At 51.4% G+C, this 26,514-nt stretch overlaps 2 protein-coding genes across 2 annotated transcripts in view; both read right to left on the bottom strand.

The window, feature by feature from the left end:
- Window positions 1-220: 220 nt before the first annotated feature.
- Window positions 221-1,132, bottom strand: Tmdd1 (transmembrane and death domain 1). The gene has a single exon (XM_027949709.1). The coding sequence runs from the start codon at window positions 1,130-1,132 to the stop codon at window positions 221-223; it is 912 nt and encodes a 303-aa protein (XP_027805510.1).
- A 2,367-nt stretch (window positions 1,133-3,499) lies between these two features.
- Fignl2 (fidgetin like 2) overlaps window positions 3,500-26,514 on the bottom strand; it is a 30,156-nt gene continuing 7,141 nt past the window's right edge. The window contains exon 2 of the mRNA XM_027949792.2: window positions 3,500-7,475. Coding sequence (XP_027805593.2) covers window positions 5,485-7,464 — 1,980 coding nt within the window. The 5' untranslated portion in view covers window positions 7,465-7,475 and the 3' untranslated portion in view covers window positions 3,500-5,484. The remainder of the gene's footprint in view (window positions 7,476-26,514) is intronic.

Raw genomic sequence — 26,514 nt, 5'->3', positions numbered from 1 at the left:
AGTGGGAGAAAAACTGCAAGATAAGGCAGAACTAAGGCTGTTAAGAAGTGAGAGGTCCGCCCCCACCCTGCGAGACTGGCACGCCCCTGGTGTTCCATCTGCAGTCCACCGGCTAGGCTGGGCATTTCCAACCGACAACCAACTGCTGCCTCCGCTGGGCATTTTGTAACATTTTTATCAAACATCCAAGGCAGCACTCCTAAAGCCTGGTGCTCCCGTTTCACCACGGGGGGTATGGAGGCGAGGGGCAATCTGGCTCAGCTGCAACCCGAGCCCGGTGGGCTGGGGACGCGAGCGGCTCCCTAGTCAGGAGCGGCTCTGTTTCCCACCGGCGGTGCGCCTCGGCTGGCCTCGGCCAGGGCATGGTGGGTGGGTCACGGCCTCTGGGCCGCGCCGGGTCGCCATCGCGGCCAGTGATCCACAGCGTGAGCAGGATAAGCAGAGCCCCGGAGCCCAACGCTCCCAGGAAGCCTGTAAGGAGGCCGAGCGCCAGCGGCCCGGCCCAGCCCGCGGGGCTCCGCTCGTACGGGGGCTGCGGCAGGCGCTCCACGATCAGCTCTAGCTCGTCCCAGTTGGGCGCGTGATCCAAGGTGCGCCGGGGCCGCGGGGCCGCGGCGGGGACGTGGGCGGCGACTCCCGGAGGCGGCAGGTAGTGCTGCCCGAACTTGCGCAGCTGCAGCGTCGCCTGCTGGTGGAGGTTCTTGCCGAGCTCCCGGGCCACATCGGGGCGACCAGTACGCCGCAGGGCCCGGGCCACACGGTCCCAAGACAGGGACAGGGCTTTGGCAGCCAGCCAGGACGCCAGGGCTTCCCGGCAATCGTCGGAAACTTTCTTGGGCTCGGTCACCTGGCTCGTCGGGACCTCAGTCGCCTCCCGCCGCCACAGCTGGTCTGGAGACCCCGACATGAGTGTTCGCGGCTTGGGCTTCGCCAGACGATTCTCGGAAAGCCGGGCCAGCTCGGCCTCCACGTCGGGCTCTGACGCCTCCAAGAGTGACCGAAAATGGCCACACTCCTCCGGAGTCAGCAGCTCGGCCAGACGGACGGCCGCGTGAGGGCCCAAGGCGTCCAGGGCCCCCGCAGGACCCAGCGCCCAGCCCCAGAGCGCCAGCCCCAGAGCCAGAGCGCCCATCGTAGGGCCAAGTCCAGGACCTCAGCCTTTGCTGGGAGGGGCTCCGAATGCCGGCGGAGGCTGGGGTCCTCACTCCCATGGATTGTGGGAGGGCGGGGACTTCGAACCCTCAGGAACGGAAGTGCAGGAAGGGTCTCGGAGCCACAGGGAGTGGGGATAGATTTTAACACTCAGGGACTATGAGCTAGAGGCCCCAACCACCAGGATGAGGAGAAGGGCTTCCAACACTAGGACTGGTTGGGAAGGAAGACTCACTAAGCCCAGGAACTGCAATGAAAGGATCTGTGATAGCCACGGGTTGGGTGGGATGGGCCCCCAGAAGGCTAGGATTCTGGGCCCTTATATTGAAGGGCCACCTCCTTATTCTCGCTAATCTTCAAATTTGGCCAATTCCTTTTCTAGTTCACTTACCACACCCTCACCCTCCACCAAGAAGCCCTAGACACCCCTGCTCTCCATCATCCCCAATACCCAGTCAAGTCCTAAATTCTCTTGGGGATGACCTTGTCCTTTCTCATTCTTGCACAATTGCTCTGCCTCCATCCTAATTAGATAAGCACCTCCTCTGGTCTCCCATCCTCCACACACACTGGGGCTCCAATTCCCTAAACTTGTTTTATTTCCCCCCAAGAAAGCTTGGCTCTGGCTTTCCTTTGGCTCTTGGTTGGTACTTTTAGGCTGCCTAAAAAGTATCCCTGGCCTGCTCCCTGACTGGCAAACACACACTGCTTAGCCCAGACTCCATAAGCACCCCTCTGCTTGCCCCTGCCCCAGCACCGTGCAGCTCTGCCTTTCCACTGTTTCGCCCACTGGACTAGCTGATGCTGACCACCCACACAAAGGATGCTGATGACACCACCCTGGATCCAGCCACTAGACTGTGAAGTGTATCCACTGTCCCCATCGCAACCAGCAGGTAAGAGGGATTTAGATTTGTTGAATCAATGTATAAAATCTTAACTTGCAAAACAGTCCTCTGTCCACTTCAACCTCCCCACCACATATGTACCATACTTTTTTTGTGGAGCTCTAGCTTTTCTCCCCACCCTCATCCTGCCATAATGGGTATGAACCCAGGGGTACTCTATCACCAAGCCACATTCCCCAGTCCTTTTTATTATTTGAGACAGAATCTCACTAAATTGCCCAGGCTGGCCTGCCTCAGGCCTTCCAAGTAGCTGGGATTACAGGCATATGGCACGTCATTGGGCTTAAGCCCCAGTTCTTAACAGAGAATTTGGAGATTCTACTGGTAAAGTCCCAGCTGACTTCTCCAATCTCACTTACCTACCCCTCCTGAGCCTATTTCTTACTTCATACTCTTGGATTAAAAAAAAAAAAAAATCACACTGCTGCATAGTCCCACACAAAAGATGCTGATGATATCATTTCCAGCCTTCATGCTTTTCTGGGCCATCCTTCCTATCTAGGAAGATCCCTGAAACTCTATCACCACCACTGGTTGGAATCTTTTCTGGGCATTCTTGAGATAACCTGTGCATCATTCATCAGGACGCTGATCTGGAAATTAGAGAATTTATTCAACAAACTCTTTTTTCAACAGTGTCTGCTATGCACTAAATAGGTGTATCAAATGTGAGAATATAAAGATTGGCATTGGGGCTGAAGGAGTAACTCAGTGGTAGAGTGCTTGCCTAGCATTTGAGAGGCTGAATGCCTGGCGAGCATTCTCTATGCAGAATGAATGACAAAGTCCCCCAAATAACTTTTGCTGAAGACACAGAAATATCCACAGAGCCACAGCAAGGATACTGGCAGACCTGAGGGCCCAAGCATTCTCAGAGGACTCCCGACATCCCATCACCCCCAAGAAATCCTCTGGAAACCATATGTCATCACTTTAATACTGTGTAATTCTTTCTTTTAAAATACAGTCTCTTCTGAGGTAGACAGACCACAACTGCAGAGCATCATCAGACAGGAGATAAATACGTCCATGTACAACACGCAGCAAAATGAGGTAGAAATGGTTACAGCTGGAGGAGAGGATTCCAACCCCAATCTGGGTAGAGGAAGCAGAGGGCCAGTTTGCCCTCCCCCACACCCTGCCCTTGGATTCTTTGGTATGCCCCCCCCCCCAATGTTGCCAGGGCTGGAGCTTCCCTGCCCTTCCTGCCCTATGCCTATGAGGTAGGTGCCGGTAGACTGGGGGCTGTCTTCTTGTGCAATGCTCCCCAAGCCCGGAGGTCAGAAAGGGCCCAGCAGAGGAAGCAACGGGGGGCCCTGGGTCTTAGTCAACAAGCTCCTACCCACCTCCAGGGCTGCCTGCCTTGAAGGGAAGGCTGGGATCCCAACCCCACTTCCCGCCACCCTCCACTCCCCACCCCACCCCACCCACACCTGAGAACGAATCCCCTCACTCCATTCTCCCTTTAAGGTTCTTTCCGAGCAAAACCTTGCAGCCACAGCTTCTGAGGCACCAATGTTCTGCGAATCGATAGGCTGGCTTCAAGGAGAGAGGGTCAGAAAGATCCAGGGTGAAGAGGGGGAACACACAGCAGCCCTCCTATTAGCACTCCTAGGCAGCACGGGCCCTCAATGCTCTGGCTCTGAAGTGTCCCACACAGACACACTCCCTGCCAAGAGAATAGGGTGACAGACTATAGGAGCTGTAGGGCAAGCAGCAAAGGCAGGGGAGGCTGGGGTGGGAGAGAGAGAAGGAGGTGGGGGGTGTTCCCCCTTTGAACCAAAATCAGAGTTGTGAAAACTGGGAGGGGAGCAAACTGCTAAAGCCCCATCCAAGAAGGAGAGGAATATGGTTCTCAAAGAAGAGCTCCAAGCCTGCTGGCAAATTTCTGGGGGCATGAAAACTAACCATCCTCAGGGAAAAACACCCTTCCATTCCAGGCCCTGAAGTGTCAGGCACAGGAGTCTAGGAGAGCAGGGAGGCGCACTTCCTTAAACAGCTTTCTCTGGTGAGGGATGCTTGCCCCTCCTCAGAGCTCACAGCAAAGGCGGCGGCTAGTAGTCAATTTTATGCCTAACCATATTTGTGGCCAAAGGCCGTCCCTCTCCAGGGAATCCTCTTTGCCCAAGTCATAGAGGATTTTTGCCAAAGCAAGGGCCAAGTGACCTCTCTGGGGACTTTCTGCCTGGGTCATCTTCCCATCTGGGCTCTCCTCCTAGGGCAGAAAATGGGCAAGGGCACCCCAACTCTGGATAAACCCTGCACAGAAAACTTGAAACTAAGGGGTGGGGCCCAGAGGGGAGAGCAACAGGAAGGGAGGAAAACCTACCCACTTCAAATCCCACATCCCCTTCCCACACACGGTGCCTATTGGCTGGGTCCTGGGGAGGAAGCCCTTAGAAATACATTCTGCTTCTGTCCCAGGAACAGCCAGGGATGTGAGTGAGCACTGGGTCTTCCTCTGCCCTCCCACAAGCCTCTCTAGATTTGACTCTTCTAGAAGTTTGCTCCCCTGGGGTGGGGGGACACACAGGAGAGCAGCCAAAGTCTAACATTCTTTCTGAGGTCAGTTTCTTCCTGAGTTGTCAAAATAAAAAGAAAAACATCAAATTCTACAACATCTTACAAAAATAAAAAGCCTAAAATATTAAGCTACATTTCTGGGACTTCCCCTCAAAAACAAACCAAGTAAAAAACCCTTCTTTGGGTGGCTTTTTTTTTTTTCTTTTTCACTTGCCCCTCACCCCCCAGACCCAATGTTTCAGCGGGGTAAGGGGTAAGAGGATACAGGGGGACTCCCTACTACGTCCTCCTCTCCACCTGGGCCTCCAGATCTCCTGCAAATGGTCACTACAGTATGAATGAGAGGGACAAAAGGCAGGGAGGAGCGTTAAAGCACAGAAACCAAGAGACACAGGGACGCTGGAGTGCAAGGGACACAGAGAGTGAAAAACAGAAAGGTGGGAACAGAAGGAAGAATCAGAAGAGGTACAGGGGCAGCATGGGGAGGTCAGTGACAAAGTGACAGGAGAAAAAAACTGAGCGAATGCACGGAAGAGGGAGTGGGGGAGGAGGAGGGTGCCATTCTGAGGAGACCAAAGGATTGTGGCGAGAGAGCAGGAGTTCCTTAGGGCCCAGGTGCCAGCCCACGCAGGGTGTGCCCGGTCCACCGAACTGAAACGGCGAGAGATCCCGTCCACAATAAATAGGAAAAACCTGAGTACACGGCGCATATGGCATCGATCTGCAGGCAGAAGCATTTTCCTTCGCACGGAAAACAAATCCACCGGCAGAGCCCTCTTGTCCCCCACCCACATTCACCACCCGGACTCCCTCCCAGTCGAGTTTGGCCAAGGACATTCCCCGCCAAGCTGAGGAGGCGGGGAAGGAGGGCCGACGGCTTCCAGGCCTCCCCCGCGCGCCATCAGTGTCCGGAGCCATACATTTTGTCCCACTCCACGAACGAGTCCAGCTCCTTGGGGGAGGCCCTTGGGCCCACCTTGGCCAGCGCCGCCTCCAAGTCCTTGTAGGAGAGGGGGCGCTGCAGCCCCGGGAGGCCCACCCCAGCCGCTGCCTGCTGGCACAGCTGCCCCAGCTCGCCCCCTGAGAAGCCCTGGGTGCCCTGGACTAGGGCCGCGAGCTCCCGATCGTTCAGCGCGCAGCCCTGCTGGGCCAGCGCCCGCTGCAGGATCTGCCCGCGGGCCGGACTGTCTGGCAGCGCCACGTAGAAACGGAGAGCGAAGCGCCGGCGGGTCGCTTCGTCCAGAGCCGCGGGCCGAGAAGTAGTGCCCACAACTAGCACGCCATCTGCCCTCGCGCCGCAGCCACTGTCCAGGCAGGCCAGGAGCGGCGCCTGCAGCGCACCCGCGGCACCGTCATCCCGGGCGGGGAGCAGCGCATCCAGTTCACTGATGAGGAGCACAGCCGGAGGACGGCAGCGCGCAGCCGCGAAGGCGGCCTGGAGGAGGCGCGCGCCCTCGGAGGCGCCCGGCGCTGCAAGACTCGCACCGCGCACGCGCAGCAGCGTGGCGCCTAGCTGTGTGGCAAGGCAGCGGCCTAGCAACGCTTTGCCGGCACCCCGCGGACCGAAGAGCAGCACTGTCCGCGGCTGGCGCGGGCTGCTGGGATAGACGGGCGGCCTCAGTAGCGGCCACACCAGCTCCTCCTCCAAAGCCGCTTTGAGCGCGCCCTGGCCTGCCACGTCTGCCCACTGCACCGGGGGTCCGCAGTCCACCATCTTGCTGGTAACCAGCTCCAGCGTACCCTGGTCCACACCTTTGGAGGGCTCCACGGGCGGCACCGCGAAGCCCCCATGGGGAACCGACGCCGGGGCCCTCTCCGGAAACTTTTCAAAGGGCTCAACTTGCGGGCCGTAGACTGGGGAGCCCAGGACCTTGAGAGGGACACCGCCACCGTACTTGCCCGACGCCTCCTCCGCGGCTCCCGGCGGCTTCGTCCGGAACCCGTTGCCCCGACACTCGCCGTTGTCCGCGGCGGGATAGGAGGCGTTGTCAACCGCTGGGGCCTTGGCGGGCTCATAAACGTACTTGCGGTACCGACCCTCTGCGCCCTCGTCGGCCGCCTTTCGCTTCAGTGACACGCCGGCGTCCGCGCTGGGAGTGGCCGCCTGGAAGCCGTAGGAGGTGGGCGTGGGCCGGGGCGGCGCGGGCGCGGGCAGGGGCGTGGGGGCAGCCAGGCCCGAAGGCAAGTAGGGGGCGGGGGGCGCGGCCGGGGGTGGCGGGAGAGCGCCGTAGCCCGGCTGCGCCGCGTAGCCCCCCGCGGAGTAGTTGTACAGAGGCGCCGAGGGGCCGTACCCGGGCGGGGGCGGGGGCGGGGGCTGCAGGAGTGCGGCCGGGGGCGGCGGGGGCAGAGCGGCTCCGGTCTGAGCACAGTAGCCTGGCGCCAGGTAACCTCCGCCGTAGCCCGCAGCGTACTCGGGCGCCGCCGACGGGCCTCCGCACGCGTTGCCGGCATATAGGGGTTCAGACAGGTTCCCTGCTAGAACCGGGGAGCCCCCAAGGCCCCCGGAACCGCCCCCACCTCCGGACTTGGTTCCCGGGAGGCCTTCGTGGAGTGAGGCCAAGGGATAGGGTGGGTCTGGCCCGGGCCAGGGCTCCGGCTCTCCCTTGGCACCATTGAGGAAGGCGGTGTCCCCGTAGCCGCCCAGGGAAGGGCGCTCGTACGGTGAGTCCAGGACCCCCGAGTACTTCTCTGCATACCGCTTGAGGAGATTGGAAGCAGTGAGGGCAGAAATGTCGTCGTGTGCCCAAGCATAGTGGCAGCGTTGTCGACCCCCCGGGGGCAACTCCAACTTGTGGGCTGGTGATGGGGTGGTGGAGGAGACATCCAAATGCTGCTCTGGCCACTGGTTGAGGGGCTGGGCGTGTTCCGGTGTCCAGTGCATCTTCGACAGAGCTGCAGACAAGTGGGAGAGGAGCAGCGGGTGAGGTCCTGCAGGGCCTAGGAGGACTCAACTACTACTACTTATGGCTAGACTCCCAGCATCTACCCTCTCACCTACACTGTGCTGTGCATCCTTCCTTCAGGCACCAAATACCCTTCTGACCCAGGATTATCTGAGACTATTTTTCTCAGAGCCAAGAGGGATCTGGAAACAACTTGGTTGGTCCCTGCTTCCCTCTGTAGGCAATGGATACTATTTTGTCCTGGTTACACCAGCCATGCCTTCAGTAGGACACATGGTCCATACTTTCAAACCTCATGAAGTGAAGCGTTAGGAACTGGGAAGTGTCAAACCCAGGTGGAGCTCAGTTAACAGGTGCTTACTGCTCACCCACTATGTGATGACCGCTGCAGATGCACTAGAATTATGTAAAGATGAGTGAGACCTGCCAAGGGTTCCTGGCCTACTGACCCAGCAGTTTAATTCCTAAATGCTCTCCTTGCCTCAGCCTTCCTTCCCTGAGATTTCAAGGCTCCCTTTGGACCTGAGGTCAGAGGATGTGACAGTGCTTCATGGTTGTCCCTGGGAACCCAACTGGCTGGCCCAGGAGCATTCAATTCCTTGCCACTTGCTTTCTTTCAGCCTCTGCCTATTGAAGTCAGAGCACCTAACTTCCAGATCTGATTGTATATAATGGCTGTGGACCCAGCTCAGGTGCTGCCACCTACCTCTTGCCCAAAATGTCTCGCCACAACAGAACTATTATTTAGAATATAAATACTCTGGAGAAGATGGGGAAGCTGAGTACACAGCAGTGCACATCATAGAAAGTGGATCACAAATTTGTCTTTTAGCTTCCCAGTCACCAAATAAAGAGAGATGTGAATAGACTGACTTTGCAAAATAAAAACACCATTCCTCAAAAAAAGTAAAAGTGTTGCTGGCATAGGGATCCTGGAACTTTTATTTGTGGACCTAGGGAAGCAGATCTGAGATGTAATAAACAAGGTCCTTCTTGACATCTGTGCCATAACAGAGCAGACAAGTTCCAAGGCTGTTTCACATACTGTCTTATAATACAAGTAAAGGCACAAACCAAACACTGGTAGAAGAATCCAATCCCCGAGAAACAGCATTGTCCAGGCACTTGGCTCCAATGAGTCAACCTGATCCTAGGATAAGCTTTCAAAGACAGAATGCACCCAGGGCCTCATGCATGCTAGACAGGTGCTCTGAGCTACTCCTTCAACCCCTCTTCAGCAATTTTTATTGAGCAAATGTTAAGTGTTTTGCTAGGCATGTGGCAAGACTGAAAAATGAATAGCATGGTTCAGCCAGGTGGAAGAACAGGCAACATCCTCTGGAAGTGAGAAAAAGTGTGTGCTAGGGGCTTTAGGGCCAGGACAGCATATCACACCTAATTGAAAAGGCCTCACCAAGGAGTTGGTGTCTTTACTGGACTTGGAAGGGTAAGAGACCAAGTTGATCAGACAGGCTGGAGGGAGTGGTGCATCCCAAATTAGAGGACCAACACCTTCAAAGGTGTATTCATTTAGAAAACTAGGGCTGGCTGGGTGCAGTGGCACTCTCCTCTAGTCCCAACACTGAGAGGCAGAGGCAGGGGGAGTGCCTGAGCCCAGGAGTTCAAGACCAGCCTGGGTAACCTAGTGAGACCCCATTTCAAAAGAACGAGAAATTCAGAACTCAGCTACCTCATATGTCCTAATCCATTCCTCAAGGCTCTTCACTGATACCCTCTGGAAATTTGTCATAATAAATCTACAGATCTACAATGTCTGTGGTGTGAATTGTGCCCTCTTAAAAGAAAGGCTCCCAGGCTGGGGATATAGCTCAGTTGGTAGAGTGCTTGCCCAGCACCACAAAAGAAAAAAAAGGAGAAGAAAGGCTCCTATGCAATGCAGAACCGCCGCCCGTACACTGTGAGCCTAAAGAGCACCAAAAAGTGGTTAAGTCACCAGAGGCTTGAATGTGGGGGAATGGTAGAAGAGGCTGAAAATAGTCAAGTCTCAGATTCCTCACCTTTGGCCCAACTTGCAGCAGCTGGTTGATAGCACACTAACTCTGTTAATTCTTACTACTGTGGCTATGAACTGACATCAATTGCAGAAGACAGTCTTTGAAAATAAAATGATTTACTGTCATAGCTAGTACCCTAGGGAAGGCGTGAGCAATAGATACTAAAGCTTTAAAGGGAAGGTAAATTTAAGTTCTAGAGGTTGCTTTGTTCCCGTGTGAGGAGTAACATTGGCCACCAAAGGCAGGAGGGAAGAACAGAGACTGACAGAGCTGAGTGTGTGTGTGTGGGGGGGGGGGGGGGCAGTGGACAGTGGACATTTTCCCAGCTCTTGGTGAGAAGGGGTCTCCAAAGATCAGAGCTGTTATCTGGTGTCAAATGGGCAACTTCCTAGAACATCAAAAATCAAATGGCCTGGCATGGCCTGTAATCCCAACAACTCTGGAGGCTGAAGCAGGAGGATCACAAACTTGAAGCCATCTTAAGCAACTTAGTGACACCCTATCTAATAAATAAATGAGCTGGGAATGGTGGTGAATGCCTGTAATCCAAGCAGCTCGAGAGGCTAAAGCTGTAGGATCGAGAGTTCAGAACCAGCTCTCGGCAATGGCTAGGCGCTAAGCAACTTAGTGAGACCCTGTCTCTAAATAAAATACAAAGTAGGGCTGGGATATGGCTCAGTAGTTGAGTGCCCCTGAGTTCAATCCCAGATACCATAAAGAAATAAATAAATGGAAAGGATGGAGGATGTAGCTCCATGGTAGAGCACCTCTGGGCTCTATCCCTAATACCACCAAAAAAAAATCACAAGTGGTTCCGGTTGTAGGGTCATGTAAGGTAACATAAAAGTCATACAAAAATGCAAGACACAGTGGTGTACCCCTGTAATCCTAGCAACTGGGAGGCTAAAGCTGGAGGATCACAAGTTCAAGGCCATCCTCAGCAGCTTAGCAAGGCTCTAAGCAACAAAGTAAAACCCTGTCTCAAAAAGGGTTGGGGTCTGAGGTTGTGGTTCAGTGGTAGAGTGCTTGCCTAGCATGCATGAGGCACTGGGTTCAATCCCCAACATCACATTTAAAAAATTAAAAAATAAAATAAAGGTATTGTGTCCATCTACAATTTAAAATATTTAAAAAATAAATAAAAGGGCGGGGATGTGGCTCAGTGGTTAAGTGTCTTGGTACCAAAAAAAAAAAAAAAAAAATTGCAAGTACTGTTATTACATCAAGTCCAAACCTAATTTTTGGTTTTTGTGGTATTCCCCTCCCCACTTTACTGCTATCTGTGCCTTGGCTCCTTAATTATAAATATGGTACAGTGAGATTTACCTTTGACAATAGCATTTACCCAAAGCTGGGGAAAAGAGACCCCTTCCTAGAAGACACAGACACAGTTACAAAGGCCCTGGACCTAGTTCTACTCACACCCATTTCCTCTCCCACCTACCAGACCCTCTCTTCCCCTTTCTTGGTGCCATGTGGTGTCCTTCATCCCCTGGTTCCCCAAAGACTTGGGCCAGCTCCCTCTCACCAGCGTCTGCCCTGGCCTCTAGAAGTCTTCACTCAAATCCCTACCCCCACCACCAAGCACTCACCCTGGTCATCACTGGGAATCACTCCATTTCAGAAATGGGACCCCAAGAACCTACCTCCAGTCCTCCACACCTGCCCTCCCAGCTTCAGACCTCTCTTTTCTCCAGGACTCAGCCCCTCTCCAGAGGGGACCTAGTCACTGACATTTCATCCACACCATTTGTTCACTACCCTGAGTCTTCTCAGAATCATTTTCTTCCCATTTTAGCCCGGGGAGAGGGGGGATCACTAGCCCCCCCACACACTTTTTTTCACCTTTATCTACATCTGTCCACTTTGTGTAGACCAGAAGGCCTGATGGTCCACCTACCCCAGCCCTTGGTTTTCTCCTGCCTAGGCTGGGACCTTGCCCCATCAGTTATTCCTCCACCCTGCTTCCTCCCCATGGCAAGTGTAATTCTTTCCCATCTTCAAAATGACTTTTCTTGACTGTGGGTTCCCCACTAGCTACCAGCCTTTCTCTTTCCCTCTTCCTCATTCTTTGGTGCACCATTATCTACAAGTAGCAATATGGCATTTGCTACACGTCCTTTCAGTTATCTAACTTCTGCTACTCAGTTCCAGAGCCCTGCATTTCCCTGAAAGAACAAAGATCTGGTCAGAATTCAACTACCCAAGGGCCAGGTCCAACCAAAGGGAAAAAAGCAAGGCTGCCTCAGCTGTATACAGGCTGAGAGCACTGGCTTGCTGAGTTCATACACACCAGTGTGCAGAAGTGTAGACAGTTGTAGGCCCACATGCTCACATACGTGTGTGTGCCTGGCACATATGTACATGCACACCAGAGTACAGTCTCAGGTACTTCCTAACAGACCCAGGCACACCATGGTGTTGCCTTCCTCCTGTGTGCCAGCCTGGGTTGGAGAATGCTGTCCCCTGCCCTGCATTTTACAGCCCTCTTGCTTCTCACAGACCTCCCCAGCCCTCAATTACCTGGTACTTTGCCTCCTGTGCCCTCTAAGAGGGGGTCTTCCCAGGAGAGGGACCCCCAGCCTCCCTTCTAGGCTCACAGACCTCACTGCATAACTCTAGATCAGTTGACTGGAGGTGAGGCAAGACCCTGGGACTTGGGGAAAAGTGTGGGCTTTGAATCAGGAAGTCTTATTTGAATGAAGCCAGTCCCAGACACTATATAGGCAGGTTCCCTGATCTCACTAGACCCCTCTGTTAAAGGGTATAATCATTGCCAGGCAGAATGGCTATGAGCTTTAAACAGATAATGGGTGCAAAGAATGCAGTCCAGTGTAGGGCATGTAGTATACAAACAGAGCCCAAGCAGTAGCCCCAACTTTGCTGAGTGACCGAACAGTCACTTCCCCTTGGAGGAAGTGGAGCTGAAAGGTTCTGTGAGGTAGGTTCCTTCCGGCTCTGATGTCAGACCCATTCTCATGCCATTTTCCCAGCATCCACACACCAGAGATGGAACAGCCTCTTTTCTATTCTTTACCTGTCTTATTAGTCCTGAGACAGATGTTTTATAATCCCCTTTCAACAGATAAGAAGGCTGAGGTATAGAGAGACTAATATATTTTCTATGTCACACAACTTTGCCACAGTTAGAGACAGGAGTCAGAGGCCAGAACCCTAACACTTAGTCCATCCAGCCCTTTGCTTCTGCAACCAGAGAAAAGCATGAGGCCATGACAGCAACACTCACTATGACATTGGGGCCTGAGAAGCAGCCTAGCACTAGATATTTATCCTTCGAACTAGGCAGAAGAATATGTGTCTTTTCCTGGCCAAACAGCCCACATATGATGATGGTCCCTTTCCCTGTGAATTTGCCATCAGATGACAACACACAGCCCTGGCCCAGGCACACAACTCCTTACTTGGGTTTTGTGACCTTTCCTAATGGTAGCTGGGACTCTGAGAAGAAAATGCTTTTTCCATGACTACCCAGTCTGGGAGCCTCGCTTTGCTATACCCACGGAGGGCAGCCCTTCAAACTTACAGGCAATTAATAAATAGTTGTAGAATTACTGAATGTAAGAGTGAAATGATGCCTAAAACCCCTCTCATTCTTAGGAAGTCTTCCAGGATTGCTGAGCAGTGACTCAGCCTTCACAACCTACCCAAACCCTTCTGCACTGATTCCCATACACCCTCTATTACATCCCTGAGGTCTCACTGCCCACAGATCCTGTGAGTGCCCCTCTTATCCCTGTGATGCTCCTGGGCATCAGGCCTGACATAGGCTAGAGACACTCCACCCCTGCCCCACTCTGACACCCTGTGGCGGCAGACACTGAGCTATCCACTGTGACCACAAGCAAGACACCTAACCTCATTAAGCTTCACTTTCTTCATCAAGTCAGCTAAGACCAGTGGTTTAGATGGGTAGACCTCAAACTTTTTCACTAGAACCCTAAAGTGTTCTTAAAAATTTAAATAAATTTTATACATGGTAGGGTTGGAAAGGGCTCCCACAACACAATGTCTACACCTCCCTCCAACCCTTTAAGACCCCATCTGGAGCTTCAGAAATTCTTTGATTCTGGATTCCATTACCCACAGGGAAGTAAGAGGACTGGGCAAACAGGATGTGGGGGCAGGGTAGAGGAGGGGCAGCTGGATGGCGGCTCCATGCCTGTGTGGAGAAGGGGCCGATGCTGCCCTTCTGGGCAAGCTTCCATTATCTCAGCCTGGGACAAAGGGGCTGGAGTGGAGAATCCCATTGTGGGGCCTCCGTATGGAGATCTCATTAATCTATTCACAGAGGCTCCCACAGGCCTTTTGTCACAGGGTTTTTTGTTTTGTTTTGTTTTGTTTTGTTTTTTTTTTTGGTCCACTGCTTACAACTGATGCCCTGGGCGGTCTCCAGCCCCTGGCAAAGCTTGAACAGGGCTGTGCCCCTCCTCTGGACTTTGCCTCTCGTGCCAAACCCCCCCCCACTACTATGAGAGGAGACAGAGAGTGACAAGACTCTGGAGGACTGGTCACCTGCCTCAGCCCTTGCACCCACCACACAGGAACCTCTTCCCCCCAGTCCTAGGCCAGAGAACAGCCCTCCCGCACAGAACCCTGTCTGGGAAATGTTCTGGGGCCTGGCACAGGGCTTTGCATGGATGGGGCTCAGTGCGTGTCTAGGAATGAGCAAAGGATGCTAGAGAGAGAGCCACAAAACTGTGGCTTCAGGGCTGCAGCCCATTTTCTGCAGGTGCACTGTCTTGCAGCCTCCAGCACTTTTGTGATACCTTCAGATGCTAGCCACTGTGTGCCAGCTGTTAGGCAGAGATTGGATCAAACTGCAACCCATGTTCATGAACCTGATCAGCTAACAGGTCAGATAAAGTAGATGTGGTCCATAAGAAAGGAAGGGGAGAGAGAGGGAGGAAGAGAGGGGAGGAAACAAAGAAAGGAAGGTCTTAAAGGAGAAAGGAGGGTTGGGGAGACGTAGGCCAAAAGTTTGAGTTAGGAGAAATAAGTTCAAAAGTTCTATTGTCCTTCATGGTGACTATAGCTAATAATGTATACTTGAAAATTGCTAAGAGAGTAGATCTTAAATGTTTTCACCACAAACAATAAGTACTTGAGGTTATGCATATGTTAACAAGTTTGATTTAGTCACTTAGTCATACAGCAGTGTACACAAATAATAAAGCATAGCAAAGCATGTTGTACACCATAAATATATACAATGTTAGTTGCCAATTTTAAAACAAAATGCAGTTTTGAAAAATAGACAACTGCTGATTTTCAGTTAATGAGGCATCACAGTAATAGAATTGATAAATTGTTTTTTTAAGTTCATATAGCTAGAAAAGAAAAAGAAAGAATTCTGGAAGTTCAGGCTACTTGGGGCTGGGGAATCAGGGAAGCACCTGAAATAGATCTGGGAAGAGGGAAGCAATATGTGTATGGACTTAAAGTCTCAGCTTGGAGAGTACAAGGAGCAGAGCTGACAGGAAGCCTGGCACCCAAGCCAGTTCTCTCATTAAGTCCCCACCACCCTCCACCTAAGTGCAGATGATAATAGTGAGATGTGGCTAGTCCAAGATCACTCACCTCTCGGAAGGCAAAGCTTGACTCAGAACAGGGATCTCTTCCCCCTATGCCACAAATTTTCCCACCTACACAGGCTGTGGCCAGGCACACATGCCAACTGAAGAGCAGACCCCTGAGGGGGCATAAGATCTGACACTCTCCTTCCCAGTTCTTAACCTTACTCCATGGCTAGAGAAATAATGAAGAAGCGCTGAGGAAGGGGCATGGAAAGAAGAGGATGGGGGATACAAGCCATAAGCTGAGGAGTGGGAATGGTCAGGACAGGTGGAAATTGCTGGAATGATTCTCCACATGTGTTTGGGCAAGATGCTTGTTCTATATTTACTGGCTGAGAACATCACAGGCCTTTCTGATCCTTTGTTGAGGGGGAACCAGCCCAACAAAACAGTGCAAGCGGGGCTGGGGATGTGGCTCAAGCGGTAGCACGATCGATCGTCTGGCATGTGCGGGGCGCTGGGTTTGATCCTCAGCACCACATAAAAATAAAATAAAATAAAGATGTTGTATCCACCGAAAAACTAAAAAATAAATATTAAAAAATTCTCTCTCTCTCTTAAAAAAAAAAAAAAGCAGTGCAAGTCGGCTTTCCTCCCCATGAGGACCTAAGGGAATGCACACAGATCCCCAAAAAGCATGAAAAATTGCCCTGCTCATTTAGGGCCTCAACCATCTCAGAACTTCCAGAATTCTTTCTTTTTTCTAGCTATGTGAACTTGAAAAACAATCTGTCAGTTCTATTACTGTGATTCCTTATTGCCTAGAAATCAACAGTTGTCTATTTTTCAGGGCAATACATGCATTTTGTTTTAAAGTTTTAATTTTAAATTGACAACCAAAAATTGTATATATTTATGGCTTACAACATGCTTTGCTCACTCAATGCTGCCCACCTGATGTGCCCTTCCTCTGCCAACTAAGTCTTTCCCATCCTTCAAAGCCTACAGCAAGTCCATCTTCCTTCATGTACCGTTCCTGGCCACTCCAGCTCTGACCCCTCACCTTCTTGGGGAAGCTGGTGAAAGTCCCTCTTGTTAGCAAGAACACAGGACAGATGAACTGTCTATGTGCTTCCTCTTGCACCCTGATCCCCTCTGCTTTCAACACTCAGGGACAGTGTCCCCTCAAATTTCCTCTGTCCAGCAGGGTCAATTTCCCCCTCTACTGAGTCCTCATCAGCCCACAAATATGCTGTTATTTTTCCACTTTGAGGGAGTAAAAAAGCCTACAATATTCTTAGTCTCCCTCCAACTACATTCTCTGCCTGCTTTTTACCTTACCTATCACCACTACCCGCCCCCCAAAAAAGTGTAATAGTTGCCTATATTATTTATGATCCCTCTTCTTTTATTTCCCCTGAAATCAACCAGGCATTTGCATCCAGAACTCCACCCGCCTACACCTCTTCATGGTCCTCATTGTTCTGACTCATCTCCCTCAGAAAGTCACCGCCCCCCCTTAGGGACACCAGGACCACCTGCTCTCCTGACTGCCTGTTTCCTACTCCTCGGCCTCTTTGGCTGCCCAAGCTCCTGCCCCTCCCTCTGCTCTTAAGTACTCCAGACCCCCAAGCCCAGGCTAGCTCCTGCAGTCCTCCATTCCCTCTCCAGGCAGTTCCTTGGAAGATCTCATCCAGTCTTTCAGCTTTGACCATCACCTGGGTGTTGACATTTCCTAGACATGGTTCTGCAGCCTAGATTTCTTCCCTGCACTCCACACTGTCCACCCAACTTTCTTCTTGACATCTCCACTCCAACACTTAATTGGCATATTTTACATATCCAAAAATCAAATATCTGCTTCACCACGTCCACAACCTAACCCTCCTCAGTCTTCCCTATCATAGGAAATGGCAGCTTCATCCTATCTAGTTACTCATACAGAAACTTTGGGGTCATCCTTAATTTCTCTTTCACACTTTAGACTAACAAATCCAATAGGCCCCAGCTTCCAAATGTTTATGCAGAATGAAACCTCACCACCTCAGGTCCCCCTCTCACCTGGGTAATCACAGAGGCCTCCAATTGTGCCTCCCCACTTCTTTTTATTTTTGAGGGGTACTGGGGATTTAACTCAGAGACACTCAATCACTGAGCCACATCCCCATCTATTTTATTTAGAGACAGGGTCTCACTGAGTTGCTTAGCACCTCACTTTTGCTGAGGCTGGCTTTGAACTCTTGATCCTCCTTCCTCAGCCTCCCAAACCACTGGGATTACAGGTGTGTGCCACTATGCCCAGCATACCTCCCCATTTCTACATTGTTTCCCATTTTCTGTTCTTAACACAGTAGCCAGGTAGGTACCCCTTGAAAACATGTCTGACCATGTGATTCTTCCACTCAGAAATTTTGGTGGCTTCCACCTCACTCAAGTTAAAAGACCCCTCTGGCCTCACTTGCCATTATTCTCCCTGGCTTTTCTGTTTCTTTCAGCCACACTGGCCTCCCTGTATCTTCTACCATACCCTGTTCACTCCAACCCCAGGGTGCTCGCCTTTGCTGCACTGTGCCTGGAACATTCCCAGAGCTCACTTATCTCAGGTCTCTGCTCAACTGTCACCTCAGACACTGTTTCTGTAGCACTCATCCTAATCTGACCTATTTGTTTTTGTTTTTCGTATTGCTGGGGATTGAACCCAGGGCCTAGTGCATGCAAGGCAAGCACTCTACCAACTGAAATATATCCCCAGCCCCTAATCTGACCTATTTGGTGCTTTCTTATCTATGTACCCCCTAGAAAGTTCCACAAGAGCAGGAATATTATTTTGTTCACTGTTAAACTCCAAGCACACAGAACAGTGCATGGCAGACTGTTGGATAGATGGATGGATGATGGATGGATGGAGCAAAAAGGCATGAAACTGCCTCTGTGTCCAAATCAAGAAAACATTCAGAGTGACTCAAGTTAAGCCCACATGTGACAGTGAGGGTAACAAGAGGGGAAGCCAGGGAATTACCTCAGGAATGGACAGAGAGAGGTGCCGGGAGGGAAGGGAAGTTTGTGTCTATGAACAACAGAGCAAACTGCTCAGCCCTGACCTGGCTGGAGCCCAAATGAATTTGTCCCAGCTCCCCAGGACCCCACCTGGCCTCCTTTTAAAATTATTATTATCGGGGCTGGGGATGTGGCTCAAGCTGTAGCGCGCTCGCCTGGCATGCGTGCGGCCCGGGTTTGATCCTCAGCACCACATACAAACAAAGATGTTGTGTCCGCCAAGAACTAAAAAATAAATATAAAAAAATAATAATAATAAAAAAATAAAATAAAATAAAATAAAATTATTATTATCATCATCTCCCTCCTTCTGTTCCTCACTCCCTCAGGCCTCTCTGGAGAGGACAAAAGGGGCAATGGAATTCCCATCAAAAGCCTGGGACACATGGTAAAGAGATCAGGGCCCTTGGGATCCTGCTTCCTGGAGGTAGTAAGGCCTCCCGCCAGCTCGGCTCCTCTCTGGGATGGGGGTGTGGGGGGCACATTGGCCCTAGCCTCCTCATATGTCAAATGCCAAACAGCAGGAGGTCAGCCCAAGCAAAGCTGGCCAAGGCCCCCATCTGGGCTGTGTGTGTACACACGCACATGCTGGGGGGAGGGGACAGCAAAGAAATCCCTGCCTGGGTCCGCGGTCAGGGCCACAGCCAACCTATGACCATCTGTTGTCATCTTGAGAGGCCAGGCCAGGGACCCTACACCCTCCCAGCCTTCTAACATCTACAAAGAACTTTGATAATTATCATTCAACTCTTTTCTGCTAGATAGGCATTCTCTCCCCATTTTACAGAAGAGGAAATGGAGGCTCAGGGAGGTGGAGTGATTCTTCCAATTCGGTAACAGCTGGTAAGAGGGAAGTGGGACTCAGCCATTCTGTCAGCCTCTCCCCACTCCACCTTGACGGAGGTATTCTTATTCAGGCTCAGAATAAGCAGGTCCTCAGGGCTAGGCTCTCAGGCATAGCCACCCACTCATCCCCTACTGCTCAGCTCCAACTCTGCCTGGTTCCCCTCTTCCAGGAAACCTTCTTGGACTGGCATCCTGAAGGACATTTCCTAAAATGCCTCAAATTCTAGGGGCATACAGCTACCTCTCCCCACTGTGGACTGCTCATGTCCCTAGCCTAGGGCCTCTTAAGAGCAGCTCAGCCACTAAGGAACAGATAATCCCTTAACTGCAATGAACACACAGCAGTTCCATTTGGGGCAGCCCAACACAGAGAGGAAGGAATATAATGTGGTGGGAAGGGTCCTGCCCAAGGCCACCTAGCCAGAAAGGGGCAGGGGTGGCACTTCACCCAAGGGTTTTGCTTAAACCCATCAACACACCCTCTAATCCTGTACTGTCCAAATGGCAGCCACTAGTCACAAGTGAATAGTTACATTTTGATTCATTAAAACTTAGTAAAATTAAAATTCAATTTATCAGTAATGGTAGCCACATTCCACATGCTCAATAGTCAAGTGCAGCCGTGGCAACACAGAACATTTCCATCACTGCAGTAAGTTCTACTGGAGGGTGCTGCTCAATATATTCCCAACTAGGGCTCCACTTTGCAGCCAGGGTATTTTCTGACACCTAACCTAGTACACTCTGATGTCCTACTACAACTCCTCTCTCTGGAGCTGCACTGGAGTCTCGGGCCTCAGCTGGACTTCTTCACGATTTAGACTGTATTCCTTCAGCTCCCCTGACAGTTTACAGCTACACTGCACTCCAGCTTCCCCAAGATCCAGGGCAGGGAGGGTGGCCTTGCTGGGCCAACCCTCTCCCCACCAGTCCAGCCTGTCTGGCCTGCCTGGGGAGGGGAGGGGCAGGCAGGACAGCAGGGGGAGGAAGGTAGGACAGGGCAGTTTGTCATCTGGCCCTCCAGGCTGTGCTTCCCTCCCCCATCAGCTGCTCAGCACCCCTCCCCCATCCTGCCTACCATCCTCATCCTCATCAAATCCCAAGGACAGATGGGGGCTGGCAGAGGGCGAAATGTGACCACAGTGAAAGCAATCTCAAGGGTAACAGATTCCAGGGGTCACAGCTGTGTCCCCTGAGGCCTGGACAGTCCCTCATGTCCTGTCTTGATGTCTGACAAGGCCTGGGCTAAAGCAAATCTCAGTGAGGGGAGAGAGATACTGAGGAATCTTTGGAGGTGATTTAGGAATATGTAGGAGCTGGATTATTCCAGCTTAAAAATATCCCAGTTAAAAATGTCACTCGTGTGTGGTCACTCATCCATCCATCCATTCAATACACGTTGTCTAAGCCCCACCATGTCAAGATGTAAAGATGGACAGGTGGGCTCCCTAACCAGCTTGACCAGGTAGGGACACAGCTCATTCTGCCTTTAATCCTTGTTCCAGGTTAGATGAAGAGCCTTTGTCTCTGCCCAGTGGTCTGAGCAAGGTGGACACCCTCTAAACCCCCTCCCCTCAAATAGGCTCTTGTGCATGCAAGCATGTGTGCATACACACACACACACACACACACACACTCCCAGCTGCTACCATGAGCCCCCTCCCATGATCTCTCTGGCCAATCACAGCTCTGAAGGGCAAGGCCTACAGTCCAGTGGCCCCCAGGGAGTGTATTAGCACATTTGAATCGCTCAACCTGCGACTGACAAAGCCTGGGGCCTTGGGAAGAGCCTCAGCAGGAGGGATGGAGAGCTGTACTTCTCCGGGCCTCCCAGGGAGAAGCTGAGGACTAGATTAAACATTCTGGGGCACAGAGGAATTTGGGGGCCCCAGCTCCAGCAGTGAATAAGCGATCCATAAAATCCTGATTTGCACACTCACTGATCAAACAGACTATCTACTACCCCAGGAGGTTACGGATGGCTCCCAGACCTCCCCCACTCTTACAGAAGGTCTTGGGGAGCTGAGAACTAGACACAGGACACAGGTTTCCCAACAGTTCACACAGACTCCATCTTACCCCAAAGGTTTAGAGATCTGCCTGTGCCCGCTGTGATCTGGCTGCTGCTCTAGGGAGATGCTCCAACCTGGCAGCCACCCTGGTCTACCCTGGTGAATCACAGCTTCACAGCTCTTTTTTTTCTTTCTTTCTTACTTCCTTCCTTTTTTTTTTTTTTTCTTTTCCTCTCAAGCTTGCCCAGCCAGAGCTGCTAATCACTTTTCCAGCTCTGAAGCCTACTCTCCTCCCCGCCCCCTTTTCCCAATGGCCAGCCCTATTCTCCCTTGACCCTCCTCCTAGTGCAGTCCCTGCTGAGCTGCAGAGGGATGCTCTAAGTCCTGTCTTCCCCAGACACAATCTGCCCAGAGGAGGCTAGCCAATGCCCAGGAACACAGGGAGGTGGGAGACAGGTCTCCTAGCCCCAACCATCTCCCTGTAAAAGCCAAGTAGGGAGAACAGCCTAGTTATTACCCCTGCCCTTTCCCCAAAAGAAACAAATTTGTCTACACCCTGCCCACATTCACACAAGAGAAAGCCATTCTGTTTAACAAGCATAGTACTCGTTCATTCTCTCTCTTTCTCTCTCCCCACCCCAATACTGGGGATTGAATCCCAGGGCACTCTACCACTGAGCTACATCCCCACCGCTCTTTTTGTTTTATTTTTTTGAGACAGAGTTTCATTAAATTGCCCAGGCTGACCTCAAACTTTCGATCCTCCTACCTTGGTCTTTTGGGATTACAGGGGTATACCATCACCCCAAGCTAAGCATTCTCTTTTAAACCAAATAGTATATGTGTGTGTCTCAGGGTGGGACAGAGTCCACTGGGGCAATCAGCCAGCCATTATACTCAGGGAGGATTAGCTGGACTGATTTTCCTTCTTCCTCATGACTGCTGGAGAGGGGTGCCAGAAAAGCCAGAAGCTCAGAAGTTTTCACCCAGGCCAGGTAAAATGAGTCTGGGGCTGAGGCTGCTTCCAGGGCAGCACAGTCCACCCTACCCTGCCACACCCCTCTTCTCACTCTACTTGAGCTACTGTTGCAGCAGGTTAGGGAGAGAATGACCCCTGGACGCTGGGGAAAGGGCAAAAAGGGACTAAGTATAACTCTATCTCTGGGCTTCCTGTGAGCTGGAAGGGAAGGCCTGGGCTATTTTCCTAAGGCCATTGAGCACTGGACTGGAGTTTGTTCTCCACTATGGGAGGGGAATTATCATGTGAGCCCATTCCACAGTGGAACACACTCTTCTCCCTCTCCCTCTCCTTCCCTTCACTAGCTGCTCTCAGCATCCCAGTACTGCCTAGATCCACTGTGGACTAGAGTAAGGCAGGTGCCTGAGGGCCAATTAGAAAGACTGACCCAGAGCTGGGCCAGGTGGTAATCCGGACGGCTCCTCTGGCTCCTCCTCCTCCGGCTCCTCCAGGAGGCTGAGACAGGAGAATCCCGAATTCAAAGCCAGCCTCAACAAAAGCAAGGAACTAAGCAACTCAGTGAGACCCTGTCTCTAAATAAAATACAAAATAGGGCTGGGTATGTGGTTCAGTGGCCAAGTGCATTGGTACCACACACCGCCCCCCCCCCACAAAAAAAAAAAAAAAAGACTGACCCAAGGCTACAGGGTCTTTGAGCCCACTAGAAAACCTAGGGACCATCTGAAGGTCACAGGCCTGTTCCTCCCTCCCACAGCTCCTGATTAGTTGTTTCAAAAAGGGAGCACTGACCATGGAATCAACCCCTGAGGTGTGGGACAAGCATCTCTGTTTCCTCCAGTGTGAAATGGACAGCAACCCCCTCACAGGCTGACCTGAGAGTACTTCCAAGACTAGCTGGAGTAGGCCAGGGCTGGGACAGGACAGCAGGACAGGACCTGGGGCATGGTGGGGTTCCTGGATGGATGGCTAGGTGCTTCAGCCTAGGAAAGCCCTGCAGGTGGGGTACTTTCCTGTGCCAGAGGATTGAACAGTTTTGAAAAACAACTCCAAGGAGATTTCTTCCAAGCTGCTTGCTAGATCCCAGAAGAGAACCACCCTTGAGTGTTCCCTCCCTTGCCCTGACCCTCTGACTATTACTGAGTCTGAGTCCCAAATCACAGCTTCCCAGGACATCCTACCCTTATCCCTGGCCTCTCTGACTTGTGTCCTTGGACATCATTTCTCACCAGTTTCTCTGCCAATAGAAGGAGGAGCCCCAGGGCCCTTCCACACCTCTACTTCTGTCACTTAGAAACTGCCCACGCAAGGTCATGTGCCCCTAATTCAGGTCCTTTTGAGAGCCCCTGATGCCCTCATCTTTATCCTGAGCCCCATTTTTCTTTGTCCCTGGGAGTCTTAAGAGGAGATTTAGGAATCTAGGTGAGAATTTGTCCACAGAGACCTCAGACTCAACATGTCCAGGAAACATCTCTGCCTTCTCCCACCGGAGTCCACCTAAGTTGGAAACTCTGAAGCCCCAACATCTCCACCTGCAGCACCACCCATCCAGCTGGTCTCCCAGTTCCTTTGACATTCTCTCTGAAATGATCCATCACAATTGCTCCACATCTGAACTCCCTGCCTCTGCTCTCTCTTTCCAACCCTTATGCCTAGCTGCTAGGGAGGTCCACTTGCCCACCCAAACACAGAACCAACCTCCCACCACCAGCAGAGGGGAGGCTAACCCCTTAGTGTGGCCCCAGATGTAGTCAGTGTGTTCACCTTTCCTGCCTCAGGCCCTGCCAATCCTACACCCCCAGCCACATCACTCCATACTCTGGGCCATACATGTTCCTGCTGCCAGGACTTTGCTCTATCTGGTCTCTCTGCCCAGAATGCCTTCTCCTCCATTCTCCAGCTGGGGGTCTCTCAGGATGTTCATGTCACTTTGACTCAGAGGTTGTTGCTGGCTCCCTTTTTAGTGACCAGAGCAAGTCCTTAGCACCTCTATCCTGTCACTTATTGAGAGTGATATTACTTGTTAAACTGAGCTTTAATTTCCCTTGCCTGCTTGGCCACCCCTGCCTCTGCACCTCTGCATAAACCGGTCTCCAGCCCAGCACCCCTTTCTGTTCTCCTTCCACCTAGTCCTTTCCCTCCCACACTAACCTCCCTGATACAGAGAGCTAGGAAAAGCAGGGCTGGAGCAAGGCTGATATTTACTATTCTATAACAGTAATAACTGGCTTCAGTTTAGTTGGCCCTCTGGATCTGCTGGTTCTTCATCGTCAGATTCAACCAACTACAGGTTGATAATTTTCAAGGAAAAAAATTTGCATCTGTTTTGAACATGTGCAGACTTTTTTCTTGTCATAGTCCATAAACAATACATTGTAACTATTTGCATAGTACTTACTTTGTATTAGGTATTGTAAAAAATCTATAGAGATGGTATAAAGTATAGAGGAAGATGTGGGTAGGTTCTATGCAAATATTACCCCATTTTATTTTACTTTTGTGGTGCTGGGGATCGAACCCAGGACGTTGTGCATGTAAGGCAAGCACTCTACCAACTGAGTTATATCCCCAGCCCAATATTACTCCATTTTATATAAGGGATTTGAGCATCCTTGGATTTTGGTATCCAATAAACCAATCCTCTGAATTGACCTGTGAGGGTGGGGCTGGGGATTGAATCCAATGCCTCTAGCATACTAAGCACATGATCTACCACTGAGCTTCACACGCCTATAATACTGTGCTGCTTCACTGTGGTCAAGGACTTGCAGTTAAGGCCTGTGCTCTACCAACATCTGAAGTCAGCTCCCCTCCAGCTCTCAATTCCTCACTCTCTCATGGAGATAGTAGCACAGCCATGAGCCAGGATGTTGGGGGACTCAAAAGAGCTAATGTATGGGGTGGACACAGGTGCCCATTAAAGGAGGCTGATGCCTATTGTTCTACTAGCTGAAGCATCATTGCTATCTGGGACTGGGCAAGGAGAGTCTTACAGGACCCCTCATGAGTCTGCACCTGTGACTCATCTTCCCCTAGGACTTGATCCTACATGAGCTCAAGCTGGACAACAAGGTCAGAGCTCTTTGTCAGATATAAGGCATAAGCCCCCTTCACAGTTGGGAAACCTGTGGCTTGTTTTCAAAAATACTTTCCTAGTGTATAAAATAAAAACGTGCACCTAAAAAAGGAATGAGGGACATTGGACTGTAGTTCTAACTGTGAACTTCTCAGCACTAATGGACCTCAGGTCTCAGCTCCAAAGACTAGGGTCTCCTCTAAGGCCCCACATTGCCCTCCACCCAGCCAGAACCCAGGTCACCTTGTGTCCATTTGGGTGGCATGTGGCCTCCAAAAGGCTTAAGTTTAATGTTTGGGTGACTGACTTTTATGGTTTCAAATATGCCCCCATCCCTGTGCATGGAATGGGTGAGAGACACGCCTCACAAGGCCAGCCTGACCAAAGCAGGGGAGACAGGTGCAGGCAGCCCACCCAGGCATCCTCAGGGGCTGCCTCAGCAGCTACCTCAGCCCCTCCTGTCCACTTCCCAGACCTGGGAGTGATGAACTGAGTCACTCAGTTATGTAGCTTGGCCAGTCTACCTGGGTGTGAGTGGACAGGGCTGTCCTCAAGGGGGTGGCCCCCACACCTGCAGGGCCACAGGGACGGAGAAAGGAGAAGTAGGGAGGGTACCAGACACATGCCCTGCATCACACACAACAGTCATTTAATCTTTAAGAGAACCAAGGGGGAGGGGGCTGGGGTTGTGACTCAGGGGTAGAGAATTGGCCTAGCATGTGTGAGGCACTGGGTTCGATCCTCAGCACCACATAAAGTAAAGATACTGTGTCCACCTATATCTCAAAAATAAATATTAAAAAAAAAGAACCCAGGGACATTACTGGCATGTGAGAGATGAGGAAACACTTTCTACATCACCAAGCTAGGACAAAGTGCTACCTGCCTGGAGAGTCTGGCTCCAGTGGCTTCTCTGCCTTCCACATGAAAAGCAGATGATATTGTTCTCATTTAACAGCTATAAAAATGGGGGTATCTGTTGTTTTCCACCCTTCTCATCAACCTCTCCTGACTCCCTTTAGCTTTCCTCCATTGATCCCTCTTCCATTTTTAATCTCAAACCCCAGAGCTTAGCACATTCAAGTTGTTCTCATGGGAAAGTAAGTCGTTGCCCAGGTTTGAGGGGCTCTGGCCTCCAGGTTAAAACCCCAGACTCTGGGCTGGGGTTGCGGCTCAGCAGTAGAGTACTCACCTAGCATGTGTGAGGAACTGAGTTTGATCCTCAGCACCACATAAAGTAAAATAAAGACATCGTGTCCACTTATAACTGAAAAAAAAAAAAAAAAAAAAACCAGACTGGCTACAGTCATCACCACATTCAAAGGAAAATTGATCTATCAGAGACAGGGCAGCCAGAGGCCCAGAAACTGGGAGAGATGTTCTCAAGGAGAGAAAGTCAAAGCACTGTCAGGTAGAGGCAGTGCAGCCCCCCCACCACCACACACACACACACACACACTCCTTCTCCTCACCTTCCTCAATAGATGCAAACCCCCATGAAAGACTTTTGGC

The sequence above is a fragment of the Marmota flaviventris genome, chromosome 3 (assembly GCF_047511675.1).
Source record: "Marmota flaviventris isolate mMarFla1 chromosome 3, mMarFla1.hap1, whole genome shotgun sequence".
Classification (NCBI taxonomy): Eukaryota; Metazoa; Chordata; class Mammalia; order Rodentia; family Sciuridae; genus Marmota; species Marmota flaviventris.
This window is presented reverse-complemented; position numbering and strand designations above follow the sequence as displayed.

Excerpts from the sequence above, each read along its gene's own strand:
- Tmdd1 (XM_027949709.1), bottom strand. The coding sequence starts at position 1,132 with ATGGGCGCTCTGGCTCTGGGGCTGGCGCTCTGGGGCTGGGCGCTGGGT.